The sequence below is a fragment of the Lynx canadensis genome, chromosome C1, assembly GCF_007474595.2.
Source record: "Lynx canadensis isolate LIC74 chromosome C1, mLynCan4.pri.v2, whole genome shotgun sequence".
NCBI lineage: Eukaryota > Metazoa > Chordata > Mammalia > Carnivora > Felidae > Lynx > Lynx canadensis.
Genome location: NC_044310.1, coordinates 157,592,988 through 157,617,826, shown reverse-complemented (window position 1 = coordinate 157,617,826; position 24,839 = coordinate 157,592,988). Strand labels below are relative to the sequence as shown.

Genomic DNA, 24,839 nt, shown 5'->3' with positions numbered 1-24,839 from the left:
TATACGTACATCTATCTATCTAATCTATCTATCTATCTATCTATCTATCTATCTATCTATCTATCTACACACACAAGCCATCAAAAAGAATGAAATCTTGCCATTTGCAATGATGTAGGTAGAGCTAGAGTGTATTATGCTAAGTGAAATAAATCATTCAGAAAAATACAAATACCATATGATTTCGCTCACAGGTGGAACTTAAGAAACAAAACAGATGAACATAGGGGAAGGGAGAAAAAGAGAGGGGGAAGCAAACCATAAGAGGCTCTTAACTATAGAGAACAAACTGAGGGTTGATGGAGGGAGGTGAGGGAATGGGCTAAATAGGTGATGGGCATTAAGGAGGGCCCTTGTCATGAGCACGGGGTGTTATTATATAAGTGATGAGTCACTAAATTCTATATCTGACACCAATTTTACCATACATGTTAACTAGAATTTAGATAAAAACTTGAAAAAAACCCAACAAGACCTATAGATATATTTAAAAGATTGTTAGCAGTATAAATTTTATTAAGCATCTTTATAGGCATTAATTTTTGTCATATACTTTATTCTTTTCATTTAATAAATTATATATGAAAAAGTAGTTTGCTTTTATTGTATACAATTGAGAAGATGAAGAAAAGCACCAAAAAGATAAAACTCATGCATACTCACATTCTTTTTTCTTATTGCATCCTAGTCTTGAATGTTTATTTTTTATTTTTTTTAATTTTATTTTTTTAATTTACATCCATATTAGTCAGCATATAGTGCAATAATGATTTCAGGAGTAGATTTCTTAATGCCCCTTACCCATTTAGCCCACTCCAGCTCCCACAACCCTTTCAGTAACCCTCTGTTTGTTCTCCATAACTAGGAGCCTCTTATGTTTTGCCCCCCTCCCTGTTACTATATTATTTTTGTTTCCCTTCCCTTATGTTCATCTGTCTTGTCTCTTAAAGTCCTCATATGAGTGAAGTCATATGATTTTTATCTTTCTCTGACTAATTTCACTTAGCATAATACCCTTCAGTTCCATCCATGTAGTTGCAAATGGCAAGATTTCATTCTTTTTGATTGCCGAGTAATACTCCATTGTATATATATACCACATCTTCTTTATCCATTTATCCATTGATGGACATTTGGGCCCTTTCCATACTTTGGCTATTGTTGATAGTACTGCTATAAACATGGGGGTGCAGGGTCTCTTTGAAACAGGGAGTGCAGGGTCTCTTTGTATCCCTTGGATAAATCCCTAGTAGTGCAATTGCTGGGTCATAGGGTAGTTCTAATTTTAATTTTTTGAGGAACCTCCAAACTGTTTTCCACAGTGGCTGCACCAGCTTGCATTCCCACCATCAATGCAAAAGAGATCCTCTTTCTCCACATCCTCGCCAACATCTGTTGTTGCCTGAGTTGTTAATGTTAGCCATTCTGACAGGTGTGAGGTGGTATCTCATTATGGCTGTGATTTGTATTTCCCTGATGATAAGTGATGTTGAGCATTTTTTCATGTGTCGGTTGGCCATCTGGATGTCTTCTTTGGAGAAGTGTCTATTCATGTCTTTTGTCCATTTCTTCACTGGATTATTTGTTTTTTGGGTGTTGAGTTTGGTAAGTGCTTTATAGCTTTTGGATACTAACCCTTTATCTGATATGTCATTTGCAAATATCTTCTCCCATTCTGTCAGTTGCCTTTTAGTTTTGCTGATTGTTTCCTTCGCTGTGCAGAACCTTTTTATTTTGATGAGGTCCCAGTAGTTCATTTTTGCTTTTGTTTCCCTTGCCTCTGGAGACGTGTTGAGTAAGAAGTTGCTGCGGGCAAGATCAAAAAGGTTTTTGCCTGCTTTCTCCTCAAGGATTTTAATGGCTTCCTATCTTACATTTAGGTCTTTCATGATTTTGAGTTTATTTTTGTGTATGATGTAAGAAAGTGGTCCACATTCATTCTTCCACATGTCGCTGTCCAGTTTTCCCAGCATCACTTGCTGAAGAGACTGTCTTTATTCCATTGGGTATTCTTTCCTGCTTTGTCAAAGATTAGTTGGCCATATGTTTGTAGGTCCATTTCTGGGTTCTCTATTCTGTTCCATTGATCTGAGTGTTTTTGGGCCAGTACCATATTGTCTTGATGATTACAGCTTTGCAGTATAGCTTGAAGTCCGGGATTGTGATGCCTCCAACTTTGGTTTTCTTTTTCAAGATTGCTTTGGCTATTTGGGGTCTTTTATGGCTCCATACATATTTTGGGATGATTTGTCTTAGCTCTGTGAAGAATGCTGGTGTTACTTTGATAGGGATTGCATTGAATATGTAGATTGCTTTGGGTAGTATTGACATTTCACAATATTTGTTCTTCCTATCCAGGAGCATGGAATCTTTCTCCATTTTTTTTGTGTCTTCTTCAATTTCTTTCATAAGCTTTCTGTAGTTTTCAGTGTATAGATTTTTCACCTCTTTGGTTAGATTTATTCCTAGGTATTTTATGGTTTTTGGTGCAACTGTAAATGGGATCCATTCCTTGATTTTTCTTTCTGTCGCTTCATTGTTGGTGTATAGGAATGCAATCGATTTCTGTGCATTGATTTTATATCCTGCAATTTTGCTGAATTCATGAATCAATTCTAGCAGTTTTTTTGGTGGAATATTTTGGGTTTTCCATATAGAGTATCATGTCATCTGCGAAGAGTGAAAGTTTGATCTCCTCCTGGCCGATTTGGATGCCTTTTATTTCTTTGTGTTGTCTGATTGAAGAGACTAAGACTTCTAATACTATGTTGAATAACAGTGGTGAAAGTGGACATCCCTGTCTTGTTCTTGACCTTAGGGGGAAAGCTCTCAGTTTTTTCCATTGAGGATGATATTAGCATTGGGTCTTTTGTATACAGCTTTTATGATCTTGAGGTATGCTCCTTCTATCCCTACTTTCTTGAGGGTTTTTATCAAGAAAGGATGCTGTATTTTGTCAAATGCTTTCTCTGCATCTATTGAGAGGATCATATGGTTCTTGTCCTTTCTTTTATTGATGTGATGAATCACATTGATTGTTTTGAGGATATTGAACCAGCCCGGCATCCCAGGTATAAATCCCACTTGGTCATGGTGAGTAATTTTTTTAATGTATTGTTGGATCTGGTTGGCTAATATCTTGTTGAGGATTTTTGCCTCCATGTTCATCAGGGAAGTTGGTGTATAGTTCTCCTTTTTAGTGGGGTCTCTGTCTGGTTTTGGAATCAAGGTAATGCTGGCTTCATAGAAACAGTTTGGAAGTTTTCCTTCCATTTCTACTTTTTGGAACAGCTTCAAGAGAATAGGTGTTAACACTTCCTTAAATGTTTGGTAGAATTCCCCTGGAAAGCCATTGTGCCCTGGACTCTTGTTTTTTTGGGAGATTTTTGATTACTAATTCTATTTCTTTACTGGTTATGGGTCTGTTCACATTTTCTATTTCTTCCTGTTTCAGTTTTGGTAGTGTATATGTTTCTAGGAATTTGTCCATTTCTTCCAGATTGTCCATTTTATTGTCATGTACTTGCTCATAATATTCTCTTATTATTGTTTTTATTTCTGCTGTGTTGATTGTGATCTCTCCTCTTTCATCCTTGATTTTATTTATTTGGGTCCTTTCCTTCTTCTTTTTGATCAAACTGGCTAGTGGTTTATCAATTTTGGTAATTCTTTCAAAGAACCAGCTTCTGGTTTCATTGATCTGTTCTACTGTTTTTTTGGTTTCGATAGCATTAATTTCTGCTCTAATCTTTATTATTTCCTGTCTTCTGCTGCTTTTGGGTTTATTTGCTGTTCTTTTTCCAGTTCTTTAAGGCATAAGTTTAGGTTGTGTATCTGAGATCTTCCTTTCTTCTTTAGGAAGGCCTGGATTGCTATATACTTTCCTCTTATGACCGCCTTTCCTGTGTCCCAGAGGTTTTGGGTTGTGGTGTTATCATTTTCATTGGCTTCCATGAACTTTTTAAATTTTCTCTTTAACTTCTTGGTTAGCCCATTCATTCTTTCATAGGATGTTCTTTAGTCTCCAAATATTTGTTACATTTCCAATTTTTTTTCTTGTGGTTGATTTCAAGTTTCATAGCGTTGTGGTCTGAAAATATGCACAGTATGATCTCGATCTTTTTGTACTTGTTGAGGGCTGATTTGTGTCCCAGTATGTGGTCTATTCTGGAGAACATTCCATGCGCACTGGAGAAGAATGTATATTCCGCTGCTTGAGGACGAAATGTTCAGAATATATCTGTTAAGTCCATCTGGTCCAGTGTGTCATTCAAAGCCATTGTTTCCTTGTTGATTTTTTGGTTAGATGATCTGTCCATTGCTGTGAGTGGGGTGTTGAAGCCTCCTACTATTCTGGTATTACTATCAATGAGTTTCTTTATGTTTGTGATTAATTGATTTATATATTTGGGTGTTGCCACATTTGGTGCATAAATTATTAAAATTGTTAGGTCTTCTTGGTAGATAGACCCCTTAATTATGATATAATGCCCTTCTTCATATCTTGATACAGCCTTTATTTTAAAGTCTAGATTGTCTGATATAAGTATGGCTACTCTGGCTTTCTTTTGTTGACCATTAGCATGATAGATGGTTCTGCATCACCTTACTTTCAATCTGAAGATGTTTTTAGGTCTAAAGTGGGTCTCTTGTAAATAGCATATAGATGGATCTTGTTTTCTTATCCATTCTGTTACCTTATGTCTTTTGATTGGAGCATTGAGTCCATTGATGTTTAGAGTGAGTACTGAAAGATATGAATGTACTGCTATTCTGTTGCTTGTAGAGTTGGAGTTTCTGGTGGGGTTCTCTGGTCCTTTCCAGTCTTGTTTGCTTTTGGTCTTTGTTTGTTTGTTTGTTTGTTTATTTATTTATTTATTTATTTATCCATCTTTTCTCCCCTCAGAGAGTCCCCCTTGAAATTTTTGCAGGGCTGGTTTAGTGCTCACAAACTCCTTTAATTTTTGTTTGTCTGGGAAACTTTTTACCTCTCTATTTTGAATGACAGCCTTGCTGGATAAAGAATTCTTGGCTGCATATTTTTCTGATTCAGCACATTGAACATATCCTGCCACTCCTTTCTGGCCTGCCAAGTTTCTGTGGATAGGTCTGCTGCAAACCCGATCTATCTTGCCCTGTAGGTTAAGAATTTTTTCCCTTGCTGCTTTCATGATTCTCTTGAAAATTTCTGAATTTGACTATGATATGCTTTGTTGATGGTCAGTTTTTGTTGAATCTAATGGGAGTCCTCTATGCTTTCTGGATTTTGATGTCTGTGTCTTTCCCCACGTTAGGAAAGTTTTCCGCTAAGATTTGCTCTCATAACCCTTCTACCCCTATTTATCTCTCTTCTTCATTTGGACCCCTATGATTCTGATGTTGTTCCTTTTTTAATGAATCACTGATTTCTCTAATTTTTAAATCGTGCTCTTTTGCCTTAATCTCCCTCTTTTTTTCTGCTTCATTATTCTCCATAAGTTTGTCCTCTATATCACTGATTCTCTGTTCTGCCTCATCCTTGCTGCTGTGGCATCCATCTGAGGTTGCAGCTCAGTTGTAGCATTTTCTATTTCATCCGAACTAGTTTTTACTTCTTTTATGTCTGCAGAAAGGGATTCTAATCTATTTTCAACTCCATCTAGTATTCTTATTATTGTGATCCTAAATTCTGGTTCAGACATCTTTCTTGTATCTGTGTTGGTTAGGTCCCTGGATGTCCTTTCTTCCTGCTCTTTCTTTTGGGGTGAATTCCTTCGTTTCATCATTTTGAAGGCAGAAAAGGAATTAATGAGGTAAAAAAATTAAAATTAAAAAAATTAAAATATTAAACACACACACACACAAAATCAAATAAATGATGCTAGGTCCTAGGTGTGTTTTGATCTGGGTGTTGAAAGGGGCTTGATATATTAGAGAAAAAAGGGGAAAGAAAAAAAGGAAATTGTTTGAAAATTTGAAAAAATGAATAGACTGAAGTAGACTAAAGTGAAATGATGGAAGTGAAATAGAATTTGAAAAAATTTACACAAAAGTAAAAAATATAGTAAAAAAATTAAAGAAAAGTATTTTTAATAAAAATTGAAAATAAAAATGAATTTTTTCTCTTTCTGTATTCAAGAAAAAGAAAAGAAACTAGTAAGAGAAAAAAGAAAAAAGAAAAAAAAGAAAGAAAATTGAATAGAGGACCAGTGAACAGAGTGAAATACGACTGAAATTACTTCATTTTTCCCTAGAAGTCAAACTGTGAAGTGCTTTATAGTCCATAAACTAAGCAGGCATAGAGACTTGTGTTCCTGAAGAGCTAGGTTGGCCCAGTTGGGCAAGGCTCAGTGTAATGGCTCCATTATCCATTAGATGGCGCTGCTTATCTTACTGGGGTGGATTGTTGTGGCGCTTGTAGGTGCCTATACGCATGCTCGGGAGCGTTGAAACTGGTGTCACTCAGCTACCCAGTCTCTAGTATTGGAACTCTGTTCTCCCTGATCAACAATTAGGCACGGTCCTTTGTCTTTGGCTTCCATCCACTACCCACTTTTACACTGTCCGTGACCAAGCCCCAGGCAGCACTTCCCTCCTGAGTTTTATCTCAGATGGGACTGTTTTTCCAAACCCCTTACTTCTGAGGGACTGCGGCTTTGACCTGCTCCACCCCTCTGTGGAGGGTCTCACTGAGCAATGGCCGGGTGCCGGCCACACCCAGGAACGTTTGTGGGACTGTGCTGCTGCCGATGCCCAGAGACTGTGGCCACTTGCCAGCCCACCACAGAAAAAGTTCACAAGATAGTGTAGCAGCAGCATTTCAGGGATTATAGTAAATCACAACACACATCTGGCACCAGGCTTCACCCTTAATGATCTTGTTCTAGCACCAGAGAATGTGGTTGTTCTCCAGGATCCACTGGGGCCCTGCCTTTGGGGGACCCACACAGCCTCTACCAGGTGTCCTCCCAGCAGGGGAACAGCCTCTCCCTGTGTGGCCTGAAGAACCCTGGACTCCACTCTGCTCCTGAGTATTCGCCCTTCCCACCAGAGCACCGCCAGGTATTGAGCCGCGGAGTTGCAGACTCTGTGCTCCCCCTGTTTATAGTCTTAATGGAATTTAAACCCTCTCCTTTCTCCTTTCTGCCTTTTTAGTTCAGTCCCTGTGGCTGTTTCCACTTTTCCACTTTCTCTCCAGCTGCTTTTGGGGGGGGGGTGCTTTTCCTGTATTCTGTATTCCCCCATCTCTGTCCTCTCTCCACATGCAAAAGTAGTTCTCTGTCCTATGAAGCTTCTCTCTCCCCCAGTTCACCTCTCCATGCTGTGTACCTGCTGAATTCTGTGGTTCAGATTGTGCAGATTGTTGTGTTAATCCTCCAGTTTTCTAGGTGTGTAGGATGGTTTAGTGTTGGTCTGGCTGTATTTCATGGATGTGAGACACACAAAAAACTTCCATGGTATTCTGCCTGCATACTCACGTTCTTATAACTTACAGATAATCACGTTTACATTTTCATGTTTTTTCTTCTTTTTGTCTTTTTCGTCTTTTTTACGTGTCTACAAAACGAAATGAAGAATATACTGATTTTGGTAGATGCAAAATATACAAAACTCACCTAACTGCCTGCCTGGAGAAGAGTCACAGGATAAGGAAAGGGGAACAGAAAAATGCAGAGGTTATTGTTCACAGTGTTCTATTGCACTAATATCAGATCATCCTTGCACAAATGTACAGTCAATTTTTTGGATATCATTGACTTATTGGGAAAGGAAAATATGGACTATTAATTTATCTTATTACAGGTATCAATCATGGGCATCTTTGACTAGGCAGAATGAGATTGAGAAAGTTCACTTAAAAAAAATATTAAAGCATGGAGTGCCTGGCTAGCTCAGTTGGTTGAGTGTCCGACTTTGGCTCATGTCATGATCTCACAGTTTGCGGCTTTGAGCCCCATGTCAGGCTCTGTGCTGAGAGCTCGGAGCCTGACACCTGCTTCAGATTCTGTGTCTCCCTCTCTCTCTGCCCCTCCCCCACTTGCTCACTCTCTCTCTGTGTCTCCCCTACTTGCTCACTCTCTCTCTCTCTCTGTCTCTCTGTCTCTCAAAAATAAATAAACATTAAAAAATATATATTCAAGCATGTATTTTTCAGGGCAGAGTCAGCCAGACTCATGGTGCAGTATGATTAAGGAGGATACCTAATCATTAGCTTGGGGCATGTTGGATCTGGGGTGAATATCCACATGCCATCCAGATAGACTGAAATCTCAGACTCAAACTAAACTTTACTCATTTTAGGGCATAATCCCTCACGGGTCAGATCAACTGTTTTCTGACACTCGTGCTGCCAGAGGAGTCATTGCCCTGCCCTCATATCCAAAACATTTTCTTTCCCACAGGCAGCCTATTTTCCCAGGATTTATGGCACAGGTAATTGCTGGTAGATTCATCACCCTGTAAAGATGGTATTACTACTTCCATTTTACAGATGAAGTAACTGAGGCTAGTGGAGTTTAAGTAACCTGCCCAAAGTCACATAGCTGGGAAGTGAATTCAAATCATTGTGATTCCAAAGTCCATCTCTCTCTCTCTCTCTCTTTTTTTTTTTTTAAATCTAATTTAGTTACTGTATAGTGTAATAGTGATTTCAGGAATAGAATTTAGTGAGTCATCACTTACATATAACACCCAGTGCCCTCCTTAATGTCCATCACCCACTTAGCCCATCCCCTCACCCAACACCCCGCCAGCCATCCCTCAGTTTGTTCTCTGTATTTAAGGGCCTCTTATGGTTTGTCTCCCTCTCTGTTTTTATCTTTTTTTTTGCTTCCCTTCCCCAATGTTCATCTGATTTGTTTCTTAAATTCCACATATGGGTGAAATCAGATGGTATTTGTCTTTCTCTGACTTATTTCACTTAGCATAATACACTCTAGTTCCACCCACGTTGTTGCAAATGGCAAGATTTCATTCTTCATGATCGCCGAATAATATTCCATTGGATATACAGATCTATCTTTCTATCCATCTATATCATCTACTTGTAGATGTAGATAGATGGATAGATAGATAGATAGATATCACATCATCTTCTTTATTCATTTATCAGTCAATGGACATTTGGGCTCTTTAAATAGTTCTCCCAGGGCTTTTGCACTTACTGTTCCCCTAGAAATTCATGTACTTGCTCCCTCACCTCAGGTTATTCTTCAAATGTTACCTTCTTCAACCACCTGCTTTAAAATGGCAACACACCTGCTCACCTCACAAACACACATACACATACCCCCATCATATTCTTTTCCATAGCATTTATCACCATCTGCATGTATGTTGCGCTTATTGTTTACTATCTACCTCTCCTTTCCCCCACACCTGAATATAGGATTCTTGAGGGCAGGAATTCTCAACTGTTTTGCTCATTCTTGTATCCCAGAGGTTAGAAGAGTATTTGGCACGTAATAAGCACTCAAAAAGTGCTTCAGTTGAGGCTTTAACTGGAGGACAGCAGGGACCACAGCCCTACCTGTTTTTAAACCATAAACCATAAAGAAAACTCACCTACTGGGGCGCCTGGGTGGCGCAGTCGGTTGAGCGTCCGACTTCAGCCAGGTCACGATCTCGCGGTCCGGGAGTTCGAGCCCGCGTCGGGCTCTGGGCTGACGGCTCGGAGCCCGGAGCCTGTTTCCAATTCTGTGTCTCCCTCTCTCTCTGCCCCTCCCCCGTTCATGCTCTGTCTCTCTCTGTCCCAAAAATAAATAAAAAACGTTGAAAAAAAAATTAAAAAAAAAAAAAAGGAATCTCTTAAAAAAAAAAAAAAAGAAAGAAAACTCACCTACTGCTAAAACAAAATAGGAATGATTAACTTGGTATTCATCCTGCCCTAGCTGGTCAGGGAGCCAGAGTTGAAGGAACGGAGGAAGATGTTACTAAACCTCGAAGGGGTTCAGAACAGGTTGTTGTTCCATCCTCAGTTTTTGCATCTACAGGATGAGGTGGTTGAACAGAACATCTGCAATATTGTTTACAACTCTAACACTCTATTTTTATTATCTCTCTTCACATCTACGTGCCAAACAAAGAAAAAACTTAGGACACTAGGACCAATGAGAAGCTCATTTTCACCCTGTGGGTGTCATCAACAATTTTACCAGAACAAAGTTCACAAAATTCTACTGAGAATCTTCTCCCAGCCAAAGCTACAATATCACAGCTGTGCTGTCTTTTTGGGTTTGTGTAGAACAAATTTCTTTTTCCTAGGTCCTAACTGGTGCCAAACCCAATATTACATTTGCATTGACTCGGAGGTCAACTTGTCCCAGGACTTGTCAAACCAGTTCAGATGGAGGGAATATCTTAGAAATCTTTCTTGTGTTTGCTGCCCTTGATATATTGAAATTTTAACATATACATATAATAACATACAAAATTTGGAGCTAAATCATAAACCATTGTATATGCAGGTTTCAGTAGAGACAAATAGAAGATACTGAATTTTTAAAGAGTTTATGGCAGAAAAACTTTAAGAAAATTTGATCTTATCATTGATTTGATCTTATTTTCTTCAAACTGGGAAGCACTGGCCCATCACCTGCATTTCAGAGCCTGGGCTGGAAGGTCAGCATAGAGTGGTATAGAGCATAGACTCTAGACCTATTGGTTGTAGACTTTGGGTGGGTTATTTAACCTCTCTGTGCTTCATTTCTCTTAACTATAAAATAGAGGTAATGATGATAGCACCTAACTCCTATGGTTTTTGAGGAATCCAAATAAGGAGGTACAAAATAGACTTTTCAACTGAGCCAGGTACCCAACAAAGGCTTGACCAGCATTGGCTATTATTACTCATCACTGGAGGCCACAGTGAGGTGCTCTTAGGAAACGGTTAACTCAGTCAGGGAGAGAGAGAAAAAATAAGAGCATTTGAGAAAAATGTTGGAATTAACAAGAAGGGAGAGGAACAGGTACGGACAGCACAAAGCCGCTGGAGAAGCCACATATGTTTATTTGACTTGGATTTCTGTTAGTTTAAACCTTTAAAAAAATCATTTATCTGGTGGGTAGAGCCTGAGGTTGTTGACTGTTGAGGCCAGGGTGCAAGGGTCATGTGAGCCCTCAGAGTTTTGAGCAAAAAGGCTATTTCACGTGTTCTTTCAAGTCATCTATCTCCACGCAATTCTGGGGCTGGGTCAGGAATATCAGGGGCCTGCAACGTAAGGACTTTCCAAGAGTAATCTTTCAAATTGAGGGGAAAAGTTTAAAGTTGTTTTTTTTGTTTTTTGTTTTTTTTTTGTTTGTTTGTTTGTTTGTTTTTGGTTTTGGTCTGGTTATGTTTTAAAGTAATTTCTTAAGACCAAGGGCTTATGAGAAGAAATGATGTAGCCAGAATCACAACGCTCTTGCAGGGTGTGGGGGGACGGGGTACCAGTGTCTTGCGCCTCCTTTCAAGGGAATCCACACCTTCCAAAGCCTGTTGAAGCCCTCAGCTGGCTTCCTAAGCCCACTGTGTGTTTGGGGTTATTGTTTTGAGTGTATTCAACCTTTCCTCAGATGTCACTGAACTGTGCTTAGACTGGCCTTCAGGGCATTGACCCGTCAGCAAATAGATAATGTTTTAGAAAAAGCTTGAATTCTGTTCAGTGTTTAGCAATGATGAAAACTGAAGTTGGAAAAGATTGTAAAACCTTTGACTCTCCACGGTAGAGTCTGTTGTTTTTCTGGCTTCCTCAAGTCCTCGCTCACAGGTAAGTGACTTCTATTCTTTACAGCATTTGAGGACCATGTTCTGCAAGTCCATTTCCTCCAAGTTTTACTTTGTGGGGTATTGTGTTTCTGATTCACTAAAGGCTATCCTCTTGTCATGCAATAAACAGTACCATAATGCTTGGATAAGAACTTGCAGAATATATTAGCAATTTAATAATATATTATACAATATGGGTGACTCTTGGTTGCTGTCTCATTTATAGCAATGTTACTCTATGCATCAATTGTTTTGAGAGAGAGAGAGAGAGAGAGAGAGAGAGTGTGTGGTGCAAATGGATGAATGGATTGAATAATGTGCCCAAAGTAAAAATGCTAGTGAGCTTTTTTGTCTTGGGTTTATGAAAGTGCAATTCTATTTGCACTGATAACCCCAAATCCCATCTGGAAAGCTGGTGCTGTTTTAATACAGAACTATGCCAACTTCATCTTTTCTCCAACACCATGCTTATATCCCTCATTCTCCCAGTTTTCAATAATTTAGATACTAAAAAATATGAGCTCTGGATGTATGGCTAGAGGGGGAAACATTGATTTCTAGAAACTAATTTCCATTTTTAGGTTTCTCTAGCCAGTAGAACTCACATGTTGTGGATGATTTGAACACATCAATCAAATATTATTCATGTTGAAGACTGGGAATAAGGTGTGGTAATTCCAAATGTTTTGAGGGAAGAATAGTTAACTAGATATATTAGAGACAAATTATAATGACTGTACAAAAAACTCTAATAGTGGTTATTACTAAGTTTTTAAAGTATTAGCTTATTTACAGGCTCTTGTTTAATAAAGTTTCTTTCTGTGTGCAGCCACAACCCCCACCTCACCCCCACACCCCTACCCCACCACTCCAGACTTGGCTACCCTCCTCCTGTACCCTGTAACACTCTGTAATTATCTCTGGAGGCTGCATTTCCCTACCTGGGAGTTACCGTTCACATGCCCTTTCCCCCACTTGATTGTAAGCCCCTTGAATAATTTGTGTGTCTTCCTACTAAGAGTAATGGTGACAAATATTTACTGATGAATGCTTGAAATAGATTATGAAGTAGTGTAGGAAAAAAAAAAATTGCCCAGTCCGTGGTTTTAAAAGACACTGAAATTACTAAAAACAAAACAAAACAAAACAAAACAAAACAAAATGCCTGAGTTCTATTGCAAGAATCAAGTGTTAGAGTTGTGTGTTGCTTTGTGCAGATGGGAGAACTATGCACATAGAAACCAAGACAGACTGGGAGTAACTTTGAAATTAAACTCTCTCTTCTTCTAGAGCAATTCTTTAGTCCTCCATTTAATTTCTTTCCCATGTTCATCAGTTGTGGCCCTTGGGGCTAAAGGGGCCTCATTTTTATCCTGTCTCTGGAGATGTCTTCCATGTTGTTGACACACACCATCATGCCACAACCTGCTTATCTGCCAAGCAGTGGTTTTCTATTTGTCTTGCTCCTTAGCATAAACTAATATTTCTCTCCTCCTTTTTTTAATGTTTATTTATTTTTGAGAGAGAGAGAGAATGAGTAGGGCAGGGGCAGAGAGAGAGGGAGACACAGAATCCGAAGCAGGTTCCAGGCTCTGAGCTATCAGCCCAGAGCCCAAGGTGGGGCTCAAACTCACGAAACATTAGATCATGACCTGAGCCAAAGTCAGACACTTAACCAACTGAGCCACCCAGGATCCCCTATTTCTTTCCTCCTTTTAATGATCCTTGGGAGAAAACCCAAGGTTTGCTGGGTTTGATAACAACAAAAGTGCTCTACCTGCATTGCAACATGTCAGCAGTGACAGATATTTTAAGGGCTTTAAGAAATCTGAATTGGTGGCCAAGGAAGTGACTTCCAGAGTCAAGAGGAGCAAGAGAAATTCCACTTTTCTCTCCAAGCAGCTCAGGGAAGGGCAGTGTGTGGTGCTGGCGATCTTGAAAGCTTTTACACAAGGGAAGTCCTGGCAAAAGAAAAACCAAGGAGAATATTCACAATGTGACATGGGGTGGGGTGTAGGCCACTCCTGATCCTGGCCTCGTACCCCTCGCTATCCTTCTGGCTCCTCAATGGCTGTTAGGGCATTTAGATCCTCCTCACTGTGTTGACCTGGATGTGGAAAAACCTCAGCCTCTTCCTTCTGAATTCAGTCTAGATCAACATGCTTCAAAAATAGTATTTGGGAGAAAATGAAATGGAAAGCAGAACAAATCTCTCCAGAGACAATTGGAAACTAGAACACTGATAGAGTAGAGAAGTCATCTCCTAAAGTGACAAGAGCCTGGGCACCAGTGGCTTGGCTGTGTGGCACCACAAGTCTATTTCTTTTGGTCACCTGAGGCCTATCTGCCCAGGAGTGAGATGGTTCTTGCCCTGGTAAATGAAGGCGCCCACTGCTTGGCCTGGAGGAATTTCTGCTCATCCCAAATAGATTTCCTAGTCCCTCTGGGTGTGGGCTCTCAAGTTCCAAGCCTTATCAGAGTGTTGGCCTTTTCAAAAAGAATAAATATGATCATATCTCTATCTTGCCTAAAAGTGTATATTTGTTCCATTGCCATTGGGATAAGGTCCCACATCCTCAATGTTAAAGATGAGGCCTGGAGGAATCCACCAGCCACATCCTTCAGAGACATCCATCCACTTTTCCTCACACTGGCTGGATATTCTTCCATCTTGAACCTATGTGCTGTCTCCTGGGTCTGGACCTTTTTGTGTGCTCTTCCCTGCTAGAATGCTTTTCTCTCTCTTGTTTCCTTGGGTAACTTGTCTTCATCTCCTATGTCCCATACTAAAAATGTGCTGAATTCATACCCCCCACCCCACCTCAGCTCTCTGGACAAGGGCAGGGCCTCTGCCTGATGGTGTAGGAGACACCCATGCTTCCTCTTCTCTCCCATGCTTGTAATTTTTTATGTGGCACCTGTCTTCCCTGCCCCACTATAAGTTTTATGAGAACAGGGCAGGTTGGAGGTCTGGTGCTGCATATGATTTTTAGGTGGGTAAATCAGGTCCTTCATTATTTCTCCCCAGGTATCAGGCTGTCCTGAACTGACCTCATAATACAGGAGTCAGCAAACATTTTTTCTAGAAGGCTAGAAAGTAAATGTTTTAGGCACTGATGGTGGTTGGGAGGTGGGGGAGATGTGCGTATAGTCTCTGTCACAGCTACTCACTTCTGCCATTGTAACACAAGAACAATCAAAGATAAAATGAAAACTAATGGGCATTATTGTGTTCCAATAAAGCTTTATTTATAAAAACAGGCAGTGGGCCTAATGTCCCTATTGTAGTTGTATCTTCAGGCAGGAAGGATTCTAGCTTCTGGGAGAACTATTCTCATCCCTGACCTGTTTCGTTTCTTTTCTTTTTCTTTCTTTCTTTCTTTTTCTTTCTTTCTTTCTCTCTCTCTCTCTCTTTCTTTTTCTTTCTTTCTTTCTTTCTTTCTTTCTTTCTTTCTTTCTCTTTCTTTCTTTCTTTCTCTCTCTTTCTTTCCCTTTCTTTCTTTCTTTCTTTCTTTCTTTCTTTCTTTCTTTCTTTCTTTCCTTCTTTCTCTTCTTATTCAGTTCTCCTGCAGCATCAATAGTCATACTGGTGTCTTGAAGTCACACTTAGCAACCTTGGTGTAATGGCCCATGGTGGGCACTGACATTTTGTATTCTTTGGATTTTTTTATTTGTTCCTGACATGGCTATAGAATTCTATCTCCTCCAGTTTTGACAACCTTAGGCCCTCCATGGCACTGCTTACTTATCCCTCTTTCTGAGGTCTCTCGATGTCCTAGGTTCTCTCAGGGAATTCATTCAGGTGTTGGTCTCTGTGTCCTCTCTCTCCTCCCCAACAGTGTCTTCCAGAATATTGTTGCTAGTGTTCTTTTTTTTCCTTTTTTTGTTTTTAATTTTTTAAAATGTTTTTATTTATTTTTGAGAGAGAGAGAGAGACAGAGCACAAGTGGCAAGGGAGGGGGGACAGAGAAGAAGAGAGACACAGAATCCAAAGCAGGCTTCAGGCTCTGCGCTGTCAGCACAGAGCCTGATGTAGGGCTTGAATGCACGAGTCATGAGATCATGACCTGAGCTAAAGTCGGACACCCGACTGAGCCACCCAGGTGCCCCATTGTTAGTGTTCTAACATACACATATCTGTGATGTATCTACCAATAAATGTCAGGAGACTGTCCTCTGTGTTGATAAGATTACACATTTTATCAAAGAAAAGAAAACTTCAAGTTTGGATAGTTATACAGAAGCACAGATTGTCTGCACATAGACCACATGCCATTTAGCAGAGAGGGACAGTGGTGTTGGCATGGACAGTTAAAAATTCTTGGGGTTTTCATAATAAGGTAATCAAGGTCTGTCAGGCAGTGCTTAGAAATCTTGATTTCCAACTTTTAATTCCTAGATTTTCTAAGTTTATTGGAAGACCATCTTTCTGGAGGACTTGAAAATTCTCAAAATGTTTCCAAAGAGATTTTTTTGGAGATTAAAGTAATTTACTTTATGAAAATACAGAGTAAAAATGAAATAGCATGCATGGTACCTTATTTTTAATTCTGAGTTCTTTTGTGTTAAAGTAAAAATTTGTTATTGTAAGTTAAGATACCTTAATTAAAACTTCCTGCATCATATTATACCCAGGAACCCTTCACATGCTTCAGGAAGCTCAAGACCAAATTTCTAATTTAGGTGCTATAGGTAACAGCTGAGGGAGTAGAATTAGATGATATTACATCTGCTTATATTAGTGGGGAGAATGTGACAAAACACCATAGCCTTCTTAAATCATGGAATGTACCAGGTGAGGAGGAAGACACATTCTCGTGACCCTGTGAAACAAACTTGTTTATCACTGAAAACTAGATTCCCACTGTGTTGCTAGGGTTCCAGAAACTGGCCAAGATAGTCTCCATTATCTGTTATGCCTCCCAGGACCTTATCTAATAAAAAGGGAACTAACCAGTAGGAGAAAACATGGTCTAATGATACCAGTGTTTCATTCTACATTTGTAATGATACGAGGCAATTCATCTAACATCTCATTGTGGAAACAGTGCCTTTCCTGGAAAATATCACAAGCAAGGCTTTTGTTTACTCATTCTAGTAATTTTGGTATCTCATTGCACTTTCCCAAACAGCATTATAAAAATGCCATTGTCTTTGTGGGTGTATGCAAGTAATAAACTGTTTCAACACAATGGCCTTCAAAAGTCATCACTGCCACTCCTGAACTGGGCAGAAATAAGGCAACTAGCTTCCATTTCTGATTGAGCAAACCAACCAAAGGCCCAAGAAGCAGCAGCTCTAGTATGCAAGGACAGGAAAGGATGGATGTTCCAGCTAAAGTAAAAGAGCTAATTCTTCCTTTACTGGCCTTCAAAAAAATCGACTAATTTTTTACTCAGGTGTATTTGACATACAACATTGCATAAGTTGAAGGTGTACAACTGGTTGCTTTGATACATTTATATACGTCTATATGATTACCACCATAGCTTTAGTGAACACCTCCATCATGTCACATAATTATCATTTCTTTTTTATGGTGAGAACACTTAAGATACAGCCTCTTAACAATTCCGAAATATACAATATAGTATTGTTAACTATAATCACTATGTTGTGCATTAGATCTCCAGAACTTTCTCATCTTCCAGCTGCAAGCTTGTACCCTTAAACATCTTCCCAATTCCTCCACCTCTCAGCCTCTAGTAACCACCATTCTACTCTTTATTTCTACATGTTTAGCTTTTATAGATTCCACATATAGGCAATGTCATACAATATTTGTGTTTCTCTGTCTGGCTTATCTCATTGAACATAATGCCCTCAAGGTCCATCCATGTTGTCACAAATGATAGAATTCCCTTCTTTCATATGGTTAAATAATATTCCATTGTGTATACATGTATATATACATAGTTTTTTATATATGCTGTGTATGTGTGTGTATACATATATATGTATATACTACATCTTTTTTTCCCATTTATCCATTGATGGGCATTTAGGTTATTTCTATATCTTGGCTATTGTGAATAATGCTGCAATAAACACAAGAATGTGGATATCTCTTCAATATCCTATTTTAAATCCCTTTGTGTATATACTCAGAAACGGGATTTCTGGATCATTTGATAGTTGTTATTTTTAATTTCTTAAGGAACCTCCATACTGATTTCCATAGTGGCTAAACCAGTTTGCATTCCTCTCAACAATGCACATGGGTTCCCTTTTCTCCAAATCACCACCGACACTTGTTCTTTCTTGTCTTCTTGTGATAGCCATTCTAACAGATGTGAGGTGCTATGTCATTATGGTTTTGATTTGCATTTTCCTGATGATGAGTGATGTTGAGTATCTTTTCATGTACCTGTTGACCATTTGTATGTCTTTTTTAGAAAAACGTCTATTTAGTTTCTCTGCCCTCGGTTTCTCTGCCTCTTTGCTTTATTCAGGACTTCAGAGGATTGAATGAATAATGTCCATCTGCACTGGTGAGGGTAATCTACAGATTCAAATGCTAATCTCTTCTGGAAACACCACCAATGACATATCCAAAAATAATGCTTTGCCAGCTATCTGGCATCCCTTAGCCCCCTCAAATTGATACATAAAATTAACCATACCACCAATCTCAGACAAAGTCACTCTGAAACCAGGGTAAAAATGAAACAAAGCAAGGCCAGTCTATAATTTTGCTCATGCACAGGCAAAAATAAAGTCATTGTGCAAAAATACCAAACATCCCTCTCTCTTGCTATATAAGTGACTATTTCTTTACCCAATCATGAAATTGCTCTGGCTTTCTGACAACATTCAATCTAGAGCAGATGCCTACTTTCTTGAATCCTCTCCCAAATCACCTAATTGAAGACCACTTCCTATGATAGGTTCATCCTAAAACCCTCTTACTGAGACACCCTGTGGTCCCTACCATGTGTTCTCCCTCACTACAATGAATAATAAATTCAGATTGTTCAACTACAGTTGTGTTCCCAGTGGTCTTCTGCTACAGGTCAATGCTACAGGGAGGAAATCCATGGTACGTGTGAATTTTTGTGTTTGAAAACATTACTCTTTAATAGTAAATTAGAGATCACAAAAATCATTGCATTCAGAAAGAAGCAAAATGCAAACAAACCTAATATGAAAACAAATGTACGGAATTGGTGGAGGAACAGAGACGGAAAATGAAAAGAGTAGGTTGGTTGACCATCATTCTCTTCCTTAATAGAGGGTGCTTTACTACAAGTGACCCCAGAGGGAGGGTGGGAAGTAGGGCAAGGGAGAGAGTCTCTAGGCTTGAAGGCCAAAAGGAACTTTAGCTGTCTTCTCCCTTTGGACCAGCTGATGTACAGACTCAGTTTCATATCATTTTCATACTAGTCCCGCAAGGTGCATCTTATCACCATCACCATCACTGACTTGAATGATGGAGAATTCAGAGCCTGGAGAGAGGTTAAAAAATGTTTTCAACAACATAGAGTGAGACCACAGGATCAGTGAGACTCTGAAGTTCACAGGCAAGACACTACACCACTGGGGTCTAACTGCTGTCAAATATTTGCACACCAGTGGAAAGAAACCTTTTTAAATGAAGAGCTAAGCCAGGAAAAAAATAATTGAAGACTGATTTTTTAAAGTCTTATTTTATTTTATTTTTTTTTATATGTATGAAATTTATTGACAAATTGGTTTCCATACAACACCCAGTGCTCATCCCAAAAGGTGCCCTCCTCAATACCCATCACCCACCCTCCCCTCCCTCCCACCCCCCATCAACCCTCAGTTTGTTCTCAGTTTTTAACAGTCTCTTATGCTTTGGCTCTCTCCCACTCTAACGTCCTTTTTTTTTTTTTGTTTTTTTTCCTTCCCCTCCCCCATGGGTTCCTGTTAAGTTTCTCAGGATCCACATAAGAGTGAAACCATATGGTATCTGTCTTTCTCTGTATGGCTTATTTCACTTAGCATCACACTCTCCAGTTCCATCCACGTTGCTACAAAAGGCCATATTTCATTTTTTCTCATTGCCACGTAGTATTCCATTGTGTATATAAACCACAATTTCTTTATCCATTCATCAGTTGATGGACATTTAGGCTCTTTCCATAATTTGGCTATTGTTGAGAGTGCCGCTATGAACATTGGGGTACAAGTGCCCCTATGCATCAGTACTCCTGTATCCCTTGGATAAATTCCTAGCAGTGCTATTGCTGGGTCATAGGGTAGGTCTATTTTTAATTTTCTGAGGAACCTCCACACTGCTTTCCAAAGCGGCTGCACCAATTTGCATTCCCACCAACAGTGCAAGAGGGTTCCCGTTTCTCCACATCCTCTCCAGCATCTATAGTCTCCTGATTTGTTCATTTTGGCCACTCTGACTGGCGTGAGGTGATACCTGAGTGTGGTTTTGATTTGTATTTCCCTGATAAGGAGCGACGCTGAACATCTTTTCATGTGCCTGTTGGCCATCTGGATGTCTTCTTTAGAGAAGTGTCTATTCATGTTTTCTGCCCATTTCTTCACTGGGTTATTTGTTTTTCGGGTGTAGAGTTTGGTGAGCTCTTTATAGATTTTAGATACTAGCCCTTTGTCTGATATGTCATTTGCAAATATCTTTTCCCATTCCGTTGGTTGCCTTTTAGTTTTGTTGGTTGTTTCCTTTGCTGTGCAGAAGCTTTTTATCTTCATAAGGTCCCAGTAATTCACTTTTGCTTTTAATTCCCTTGCCTTTGGGGATGTGTCGAGTAAGAGATTGCTACGGCTGAGGTCAGAGAGGTCTTTTCCTGCTTTCTCCTCTAAGGTTTTGATGGTTTCCTGTCTCACATTTAGGTCCTTTATCCATTTTGAGTTTATTTTTGTAAATGGTGTGAGAAAGTGGTCTAGTTTCAACCTTCTGCATGTTGCTGTCCAGTTCTCCCAGCACCATTTGTTAAAGAGGCTGTCTTTTTTCCATTGGATGTTCTTTCCTGCTTTGTCAAAGATGAGTTGGCCATACGTTTGTGGGTCTAGTTCTGGGGTTTCTATTCTATTCCATTGGTCTGTGTGTCTGTTTTTGTGCCAATACCATGCTGTCTTGATGATGACAGCTTTGTAGTAGAGGCTAAAGTCTGGGATTGTGATGCCTCCTGCTTTGGTCTTCTTCTTCAAAATTCCTTTGGCTATTCGGGGCCTTTTGTGGTTCCATATGAATTTTAGGATTGCTTGTTCTAGTTTCGAGAAGAATGCTGGTGCAATTTTGATTGGGATTGCATTGAATGTGTAGATAGCTTTGGGTAGTATTGACATTTTGACAATATTTATTTTTCCAATCCATGAGCAGGGAATGTCTTTCCATTTCTTTAAATCTTCTTCAATTACCTTCATAAGCTTTCTATAGTTTTCAGCATACAGATCCTTTACATCTTTGGTTAGATTTATTCCTAGGTATTTTATGCTTCTTGGTGCAATTGTGAATGGGATCAGCTTCTTTATTTGTCTTTCTGTTGCTTCATTGTTAGTGTATAAGAATGCAACTGATTTCTGTACATTGATTTTGTATCCTGCAACTTTGCTGAATTCATGTATCAGTTCTAGCAGACTTTTGGTGGAGTCTATCGGATTTTCCATGTATAATATCATGTCATCTGCAAAAAGCGAAAGCTTGACTTCATCTTTGCCAATTTTGATGCCTTTGATTTCCTTTTGTTGTCTGATTGCTGATGCCAGAACTTCCAGCACTATGTTAAACAACAGCGGTGAGAGTGGACATCCCTGTCGTGTTCCTGATCTCAGGGAAAAAGCTCTCAGTTTTTCCCCGTTGAGGATGATGTTAGCTGTGGGCTTTTCATAAATGGCTTTTATGATCTTTAAGTATGTTCCTTCTATCCCGACTTTCTCAAGGGTTTTTATTAAGAAAGGGTGCTGGATTTTGTCAAAGGCCTTTTCTGCATCGATTGACAGGATCATATGGTTCTTCTCTTTTTTTTTGTTAATGTGATGTATCACGTTGATTGATTTGCGAATGTTGAACCAGCCCTGCATCCCAGGAATGAATCCCACTTGATCATGGTGAGTAATTCTTTTTATATGCTGTTGAATTCGATTTGCTAGTATCTTATTGAGAATTTTTGCATCCATATTCATCAGGGATATTGGCCTGTAGTTCTCTTTTTTTACTGGGTCTCTGTCTGGTTTAGGAATCAAAGTAATACTGGCTTGATAGAAGGAGTCTGGAAGTTTTCCTTCCCTTTCTATTTCTTGGAATAGCTTGAGAAGGATAGGTATTATCTCTGCTTTAAACGTCTGGTAGAACTCCCCTGGGAAGCCATCTGGTCCTGGACTCTTATTTGTTGGGAGATTTTTGATAACCGATTCAATTTCTTCGCTGGTTATGGGTCTGTTCAAGCTTTCTATTTCCTCCTGATTGAGTTTTGGAAGCATGTGGGTGTTCAGGAATTTGTCCATTTCTTCCAGGTTGTCCAATTTGTTGGCATATAATTTTTCATAGTATTCCCTGATAATTGTTTGTATCTCTGAGGGATTGGTTGTAATAATTCCATTTTCATTCATGATTTTATCTATTTGGGTCATCTCCCTTTTCTTTTTGAGAAGCCTGGCTAGAGGTTTGTCAATTTTGTTTATTTTTTCAAAAAACCAACTCTTGGTTTCGTTGATCTGCTCTACAGTTTTTTTAGATTCTATATTGTTTATTTCTGCTCTGATCTTTATTATTTCTCTTCTTCTGCTGGGTTTAGGCTGCCTTTGCTGTTCTGCTTCTATTTCCTTTAGGTGTGCTGTTAGATTTTGTATTTGGGATTTTTCTTGTTTCTTGAGATAGGCCTGGATTGCAATGTATTTTCCTCTCAGGACTGCCTTCGCTGCATCCCAAAGCGTTTGGATTGTTGTATTTTCATTTTCGTTTGTTTCCATATATTTTTTGATTTCTTCTCTAATTGCCTGGTTGACCCACTCATTCGTTAGTAGGGTGTTCTTTAACCTCCATGCTTTTGGAGGTTTTCCAGTAAAGTCTTATTTTAAAATTAGGAGACTCAGTATTATAAATATTCTAAAGATTTATTTTCTCATTATCAAAGAATTTCTTTGCTTTCTGAAAAACAAATTTTTGTTAAAATTTCAAAAATGATATAACCAGTGAACATTGCATTCTCTGCATTGAGAATATATTCTCAAAATACTGAGCAAATTTTGTTGTTGAATAAAAGAATTTTGAATCTGCTTCATGTAGTTTTTTTTATCTTTACTGACCTCATAAACTATTTAATTAAATAATATTTCTCACTCTATTTCTTAATGTTGAATTTATCTTTAAAGTTTATTTTTTAAAATCACGTTGATGGTACCATTACATTGATAGTACCTTTGATATGATGTCATGAGAAGGGTACTTTACCTCTGTGGTTTTCCTCCCTAAAATACACAACCCATATCTAATCCTGAGAAAAATATCAGATAAGTCCCACTTTAGGAGACAGCCTGCAAAATAATGGTTCAATACTCCTCAAAACTGTCAAGGTCTTCAAAAACAAGGAAAGTACAAGAAGTTGTGAGAGCCAAGAGGAGCTTAAGGAGAGATAATGAATCAACATAATGTTTTCCCTCTACATCTTCACAATACTTTGCACTGTTAATCTTTGCCAGTATCTCATTTAAAGGGTTTAGTGTTCATTGCCAATCATTACCCAAAATCTATTCATTGGAGTTGCAGATAATGATTTCTCTAGTTTTATAGTATTTTACAAATCAGTAATGGATATTGATTTTTGTTGAATACTTTTTCTGCATCTATCAAAATGATCAAGTTTTTTCACATTGAACAATCATTGCATTCCTGGAATCAACATTGTTCATTATATTTTTTTCATGAACTGCTGAATTATACTTAACATATTTAACAATTTTAAATCTATTTTCAAAAGCAATTATAATTCTATTTTTCTTATATCATTCTTGTTTGTTTTGATGTCAAGTTTACACTTGTTTTGTAAAATGAGTGGGTAGCTGTTCCTCTGGTCCATGCCAGACTCACCATATCCTCGATCTAGGAGTTGCATTTACAAAGAAGCACTGAAGGCTACCCACCAGTATTTAGGTGTAGTTGGTTCAGTACAGTGACCCAAGAATGTCGCCTGTTGGTTGTGTAGTGCCAGTGGTTTTTATTTTTACTCATGAAAGAAAGAAAGAAAGAAAGAAGGAAGAAAAAGGAGGGAGGGAGGGAGGGAGGGAGGGAGAGAGGAAAAACGAGCAGAAAGAACAAATAAATAAAAAGCAACTATCCATTCATCAGATAGAGAAAGCCATAATCAATGGTTTGGCTTTATCTTTCCTAATAATTAGGCTCTTTCATGGAGTTATTAACCAATTAAAAATATGATTTTTAGTGAAGATTTAGATTGTTAGTGAAGGTTATTTCTTGTACCAAATTGTTCTTTCATTTGGCTATTTTGTTTAAGAAGAGAAAAAAATAATTGCAATGATTATTTTGTTTTATAGGGCTATTGGCTGCAGATTGCAATTACCATGTCTGACTCAGTAATTCTTCGCAGTGTGAAGAAATTTGGAGAAGAGAATTATGGTTTTGAGTCAGACAGATTATGTAAGTGGCCCTTTTCTCTTACTGTCTCTTATATAAAAAGAGGTTAGAACAAAAGTGGACAAGCTAGTGAAGTTTCAAGGGGCAGAGAAAAATCAACAATATGTAGAACCATTATGGGATGCATTTCTTACCCACAAATCGGTAGTTCTCTCCAGAATCCGTGTTATGGAATGTCTGAAAGTGCTAAGTAAAAATGCACAAAGTGTGGGTAAATGAAAGTATCTCCTCTACAAATATCTCTTTTTTAGTAGAGTAGGGTTCCAGCATTGGTTATTATTATTGCCTTTATTCAGCTATTATAATTGATTATAGTAGTAAAAATTTAGTGAGAAACTATACTAAGACAGTGCTGGTTAGAATGAGACAATGGGAAAGAGGACCTGTAGCACTAGCACCTAACATCTAGTGAGCGCAGGTGATTCCAAGCATTTATTATTTTTTTAAACGAATTCTATAATTTTACATCTTGCAGAAGAAGAAAATTAGACTTGAATAAATTTTTTTAAACTTGGCAAAGATCAC

General features: G+C 38.6%; 1 protein-coding gene across 5 annotated transcripts in view; it reads left to right on the top strand.

The window, feature by feature from the left end:
- Window positions 1-24,839, top strand: part of ABCB11 (ATP binding cassette subfamily B member 11) — a 118,670-nt gene that overhangs the window by 12,632 nt on the left and 81,199 nt on the right. For 2 of the 5 annotated variants that reach the window (XM_032594433.1, XM_030325964.1), the window contains exons 1-2: window positions 11,601-11,726; window positions 24,215-24,317. In XM_032594433.1, coding sequence (XP_032450324.1) covers window positions 24,242-24,317 — 76 coding nt within the window. In that variant the 5' untranslated portion in view covers window positions 11,601-11,726; window positions 24,215-24,241. Of the gene's footprint in view, window positions 1-11,599; window positions 11,727-24,214; window positions 24,318-24,839 lie in introns of those variants that run through there. The other 3 variants (XM_030325966.1, XM_030325965.2, XM_032594434.1) reach the window with 2 other exon arrangements.